At 37.6% G+C, this 6,963-nt stretch overlaps 1 protein-coding gene across 1 annotated transcript in view; it reads left to right on the top strand.

Moving 5' to 3' along the window:
* The first annotated feature begins 891 nt into the window (after window positions 1-891).
* The window catches only part of LOC121427308 (ephrin type-A receptor 4-A-like), a 48,571-nt gene continuing 42,499 nt past the window's right edge, over window positions 892-6,963 (top strand). Inside the window, exon 1 of the mRNA XM_041623646.1 lies at window positions 892-1,034. Coding sequence (XP_041479580.1) covers window positions 892-1,034 — 143 coding nt within the window. The remainder of the gene's footprint in view (window positions 1,035-6,963) is intronic.

Here is a 6,963-nt window from a genome sequence, read left to right as displayed (position 1 = left end):
CTCAAAGTTGTATTTTGCAATTTACTCTTTAGAATCATTTAAAATCTGTTAGCAAAGGGGTATGGTATCTAATTTACTTGAATAAAATTCCTTTGCATGAGTTCCGTGAAAATAGAGGCTTTTCATATTAGGGGAGCAAAACTGATCTCTTTAACTGTTGTCTGATTGGATTTCGTAATTGAGGAATGAAAATTGAGAATAAATAAATACAATTAACACCGACAGCTGAGTTTTATTCTTCCTCACAGACCCGTTTTGCCTCCTATTAAGCATTCTTTTACACCAGCTAGAACTCAAAAAGTCCTGAGGATAGATGGAAAACTGTATGGTAGAGTGTCACCTGGGCACGACTCCTCGCCCCTGCGATCTCAAAACGGCGACCATCAGGAAGCGCAAACACCGATTTGATTTCAACGCAAGCAAGCGCCTCATCTCCAAGGTATCTCTCTCTGCGGGCGTGCATGGCCCAAATCCCGAAAATGTTTGCTCTTCAAATTGCGGGGTAGTTATTGGATTTTACCTAGGAGGAAGGCGGCCCTGCAACCGTGTAATAGATGTAACGTTTGCTAAGGAATGGTGCTGCGAAAAAAGTGCAATGCAACCTATTAGGCTGGTAGCAGCAGACCTTACAAAGTGTGATGGTATGAATAGTAGAGGTATTTCCCCTCTGCATTTGATTATACTGACAAGAAAACAATAAAAAAGTAGATGATAGTAACGAAACTAGCAACTCTTGGAACCATGCTTTTCAGCGTTTCTAATGAAGTATACTACCACTCAATAATTTTTGAGAATATAAAGAAGAAAGCATGTGTTAATCAGAACATGTCTGTCTGATTTGCAGACTATAGATGTCTTATTGTCGATTCAGGGGGGCAATTGCACTCGGGGATGGGTCCAGGTAAGGTGGCTGGCCAATTGCGCCAATCTCGTCCTGACCCATTGTATCAGGAATGGCACTTGAACACGCATACAAACTCTAGAGGATCTAAAGGGGTTTGGTATAGCAGGAATAGGAGAGTAACATCATCAAGGTGAGATGGAGAAAGAGATGGTGGTTTCGTGGCCATCTGAGATTCAGGGGGATTTAAACAGAGATCAGCTGAACTAATTAGACACGATGAGGTCATTATTAGTTTTTGATCACGTTAGAAAGAGGAGAACTGTAGGGAAGATGACTAAGCATTCACACATTCATTACAAGTTGAAAGAAATGAGGGGGAAAATTACGATGATTGTGAAGCTCTTGTCTACCAAGTTTAATATTAAAACTAAAAGTTAAGATGGTGTGTTTGTAGTGCCATGAGAACTTGAGATTTTTCTTTCACTGATCATCCACATCAAGGGTGAGCAAGTTAGTAGAATTATACATGACATCTGAATAGTCAGCTTGTATGCAAGTTGTTGCAGGAGATATTGACATTAAGAAGGGTTTGAACCATGGGAACTGAAAAAAGTACATATCTAATGAGATACTTTGGAAAAGTAATTTTGCAATTATTTTGCAAAGTAATTGAAGTAATTTTTTTCAAAGCTAATGTAAAATGAGGAATAACAAAGTTATTATGCCATTGAATTTAGCAGGTTCCATTATCAAGTCCCAATGTTTGACTCTTCAATATAAAACATGGTGGTTTTATGATCATGATTGCCTAACATGTCAACTCAGATGATCAGGTTCTACCATTAGAGAAAGACAAATTTGATCATGAACATGTAATTCTATGTTGATTGAAAGTCAAAGTGAGACTGTAATATAGGACATGGAAAGATTTGAGATTGGGAGGGGGGGGGTCCAGATCTATTTGCATATCGTATCAAGTTTTGGGGGGAACAATTAATCAGTTGACTGCATTAAGCTGAATTTCAAAGACCACAATGTTTCTTCAAGTTTTGCAGTGGTGCCCGCCACCAATGTAAATTTGTAAATATGATTTGCGCTTTGTAATCGTGGGACTGTCAAGTTGCTCGAAGCATTCTCAATTATTCCATTCCAATTTGTGACCTTCTCTCCTCACCTTACTCTGTGAATGTGAAGGTTGGTTACCTAATTTTGTTCCCCCTTCTTCTCTTTCTTGCAAAATTCCTCCAACTCCTTTCCTTTCCTGTCTTTCTATTGAGGTTTTGTTTGGCAATCACACCAGACATTGTCGAGGGTGAAAACTCGATGGTCGAGGTGGACTGTTTTATACGCCGGGGCTGATACCGGAGCAGTGCGGCCGTAACTTAAGCCCACAGCTCTTTGTCCACGGTAGAGAGGGGCCCCCAAGCCCCCTAGACTTGACTGTCAATGTTTTGGCTTGACAATAGAGCAATCGGTCTAATGGGGGTGCACGCCGGTAACCATCAGGGAAAACCCAAGCGAGGATACCGGTATCAAATTACCCCGAAAGCGAGACCACTGTTTTCTTGCGATTGGAATTGCATGACCGGACAAATTTCTTTCGAAAGCAATTTCTTTTTCTCTTCTCTTTCACCTATCCCATACCTCCTTTCTCTTTTGGATAGTATTATGCATATTTTTTTATTTCATTCTTATGAAAGAGAAGTTTGTGCCCCAAAGCAAACAGAAGTATTCCTCAGAAAGTGATGTGGTCAAGAGAGAGATGGGTGCTTCCTCAGAGGATCGGCTAAAGTGGTCATATTACCGTCGGCTTGATCAACAAAATACTGGGATCAGAATGGGAATCCTGGAATAATGCGGCGTATAATTTCATGTAGAGCAGCTGTCGTGGGTTCACAACAGGCTTTCAAGGTGCGAGAGTGGTAATGACTTTACTGAGACTAATCACTCACTATTAGATTTTCCAAGGGAAATTTTTTTCGCAAATATTAAAATATTCTTGCTGAATTACAGATTAATGTAAAATAAAATTTAATTTTTCAGTTCTGCCCCTGCCTCACCTTCATCTGCAAGTTGTTAGATAAACTTGTTTGATTGTACAATTTGAAGACTCTTCTTAACTAAAATACTAATATATACCATCACTGAATATGTGATTGAATTATGCTAATTTGGTCATGATTATATAAAAATACATATTAATTTATAAAATCAAATAATTTTACTTTATAAGGTATTTATAACATAAATCTATATCTGATTCATTCTCATTTTTCAAAGATATGTGTAATAAAATGATTGCAAAATGAATATATATATAATTATAGCGCAAGTTTGGTGGAGTATGTTTTACCAAATTGAATCATATGATTGAGAATGAATCGAGAGCAGATTAAATATTGGAGCATTTGATTTGCTTGGTTGGATCCTTTGTTATGATTGAAATGCAATGATTCATTGTTTCATAATGGATTGGTTCTATTGTGGACTCCAGAGAGGCTGTTGAATTTACGGTCGGTCATAAGGTGACATTTGTTTTGATAACAGATGTTGATATGTATCTTATTGAAAAGATGGACCAGATAAGATGATGTAAGGATGATAAGATGATTAGGAGACCGAAGCATCTTTCAATAACAACACTAGATGACCTCACATTGAACTAGTTTGACAGGCACCTAAGAATGCTTTCATCCTGGGTCATCTATAGTAGATGTTGACTCATTCCTTGTCTCCTCCTATAATACCACCAATATACCACCACCACTGTACCCCTTGGACTGCATCCCCTTCCATCCCTTTACCCCTAGTAATAACACAAGACTCCAGTGAGTTGTGCCTGTCAAAGGCAATCACTACATTGAGTCATCAGGTGGTTCCAATCCCACTTGGGTCCATCAAAGGATTGAAGATTTTACCCTTTTACTAGAAGATCACCCTCCATATACCTAGTCTCAATGGCGAGTCTAATTCATTATGTTTGGTAGCATGTCTGACTCCTCTTTGAGATGGTTGGTGTAGGGTATGAAAGACTTCTTAGAATTGATGACCATTACTGTGGTGACTGTGAAATTAGAGAAATATTAACCTTTGTAGCTCTCTCTTCATTGGTTACCATTTGATTCAGTTGGTTATGGTAGGATTGTGAAGGGTCTGGTTAGAAAAGACTCTATGCCCCTATCCCTCCTTTTTTTCTTCCATCCCCGCCCCCTCAGGCCATATCCATTTTCATTTCTGCTAATTTAGCAGTGATATGACCCACACAGCTTTTAATACTTCGCCCAATTTGTCATCAAATCTTCCCAAAACAACGGTCAGGATTATTTTTCTAAGGTCTAAGGGACCAGGATTCTGAGTCATCCGTCCGGGGTTACATTTGATTAATAATCGAGAGTGAATTTCTGGTGTCTTTGTTTCAAAAAGCACTTGGTAACCTAAACATTATCTTTCTCTGATTTTTACCAAGGTTATGAGACATCTTTGCTCAAAGCATTCTAAATGTGCCCTGCGGTAGTATACCTTAATGAACAAAGTAGGTTTCAATTGATCATTTGTTAAACTTCTGGGTGACTGCTGCCTCGCTGTGGAATATTTTGTCAAAAATTAATGTCAAATTGGTAGCCCGTGGGGTCAGATTGGTAATAAACATAGCCAGAAATCAAGTAATGTGACATGTCTTCAGTAATAAACTGGAATGGAAGCTTGCTTGCCTTCAGGAATTCACCTTCAGAATATATCCATGTTGGAATATTAATCATTTAAGTGTACTGTAAACTGAGAGAGAGTTGATTTCATTTAGGCATGAGTAAGGCAATATTTCATAAAGCATGTTTGTCAATTCAGTTTGAGGGAATTTTCATGTAGCCTTCCTTACAATTCTTTCAAGAACATATCTCTGGTAACCATATCTTACTTGAGAATATATTTCTTCATGTATCCTTCTGAATATTTTTTTTTCATAATGGAATAAACTACAGGCTTTTGTTGACTTTTTCCAATCTCTAACGATATCAGTGCTAGTTATATCCAATGAGGCATTTCAATCCTTAAGTGGCTGTGAAATCTGATTGTAGGTGTGATGATATGCAAGAGGAATTTTGACCAAACCAAGCGTACCGATGAATATTTATGATTATCAGAGATCTATTCACTGACAGAGTGTGCCTCGCTGGGGTGTGAAAATTGCTTTGTAGATCTGTGATGGTCAACAAATTGAATTGAAAGTTGGAAGGAGTCGGGTATTGTTGATTCTAAGCTGTTTTTCAGTTAGACAATTAGTAATATAGCTCATCCTGCAAGATAGAGAGTAAAAATTATATTACAAATCACACATCACATCGATCATGCCAAGAAATTCATGTTTCCCGTAGGTTGTAAAATTGATATGAATATAATGATGCCGTCCAGAAATAAAAATTGTTGATTTTACTGTTTCATGAAAAACAATATAAAAACTAAAACGTTCTAAAATTGTATTCTTGAAGTAATTTTTCTTTGTATTTACCAAGGTTCCTTTCAACAGATGATCCATCTTTTTGCAGCATTTATCAATATTTGTGTGAAGGTGTTCCATAGTGTTTTTTGCTAAGATACGGGGTGAATTAAAACGTTCAGAGAATTTGAAAATGTTCTGAGAGGATAGTACAAATCAAGGTTCATGTGTACATGAATAAATGAGAACAGCCACGTGGAAGGAGATGGGAGAGGAGGGGGGATATTGGGCTTCGTTTTAAGAGTGCTTCGGAAAAGTATTAACTCAATTTTGCTTTCATGTAGTGGTGCCCACCTCAAGTCTTAAAAGCAAATAGTACAAGAGTTCCAATGCTCATATTAACAATCATTAAATGCCTTCTCAAGCGGAATAGCATGGATTACTTCAGCCAAACCATTTCCGCCGGCAGCACCGCTGTCGCATCATTGTTGGACTAAAGTTGTATTTGCCAAACAGATCCAGCAACTGATGCTGCCGATGCCGCTTCATTTCACGCTCCGTTCACGGGTGCGGCGCGATGGCTTGTCAAATTTGTTCGTGGCTAGTTTGTTCTTGTGCAATTGGTCACCTGTTTAAAGATACTGTCGTTGTTAAGTAGGAAGAAGATTCCAAATGGAAGGGATGTCTTTGAATGTTTAATGCTTCATCCTGATGTAGTCTTATATTCTCCTAGTACTTTTATGTGATAACACACACTTCCCACAGACTCCAGCCTGCCTGTATGTGTGGTTAGTCCTCAACAGGTTAAGGATCCAGTCTTGGACCACTTCACAGATTCTTTGCCTTGCTTTTAAAGTTTGAACACTTGCTCAGAATATTGATGTTCACTAAAAATCTCATTGCTCTCTTATTTAAAACATTGAAATAAATTCATGTTCATAAAAATTTGCTGTGCTTATCATATTGAAAGTTGTAAACTCAGTCATAGTACTCGATCTTTGGTTGTTGGTTCTCCAAAATACTCCTGTTTGAATTTTTTAGTGGTTGAGGGTGGATTTACAGAGGGTTTTTTTTTACTTGTTTTAATGTATAAAATGCTTCTCAGATATGTTTGTGGAATATGCTCTACATTTTGTTCATTGAAAACCCTTCAGGAGACTAGCTAAAGATTAATACTAAGTGGAAGTTACAGTTTGTAACCCATCACATTATGGGCAATCAACCCATTCCTCAGTGTATGTAACCTTTTAAGACGATAAGGCAAAAAGACAGATGAATGAAATCACTTTGATTAAGTGCACCGAGTGAAACTGTTCTCTTCAAGAAAGTCTTGCTTTGAATGCATGTAATCTCAACAGGAATTCTAGTCTTTGATAACCACAAATTAGGATCAATTTGGAATCTAATCTTAAAAATCCCTTTATATAATTCATCCTCAATATAACCTTTCTGAGAGAGAGTCCAGACAATCATTAAATCATTTTAAGCCCAAAGGTCGTGAAAAATGTTTTTCGGTTTGCATGTCTGAGCAAACAAGGTATATTGATGGATTTTCTGGTAAATAACCGTATTGAATGTTTTAAACATTGTTAATTGTCCTTGAATATTTTATTGCCATCTTCAGATAATCAATAATGTTCTATTGAGCAATTACATGTGTCCTCAGAAGGAGCACCCCTCCCAACTT

This window comes from Lytechinus variegatus, chromosome 14 (genome assembly GCF_018143015.1).
Source record: "Lytechinus variegatus isolate NC3 chromosome 14, Lvar_3.0, whole genome shotgun sequence".
Classification (NCBI taxonomy): domain Eukaryota; kingdom Metazoa; phylum Echinodermata; class Echinoidea; order Temnopleuroida; family Toxopneustidae; genus Lytechinus; species Lytechinus variegatus.
The sequence above is the reverse complement of the archived record's forward strand: the minus strand, read 5'-3'. Positions and strand labels throughout refer to the sequence as shown.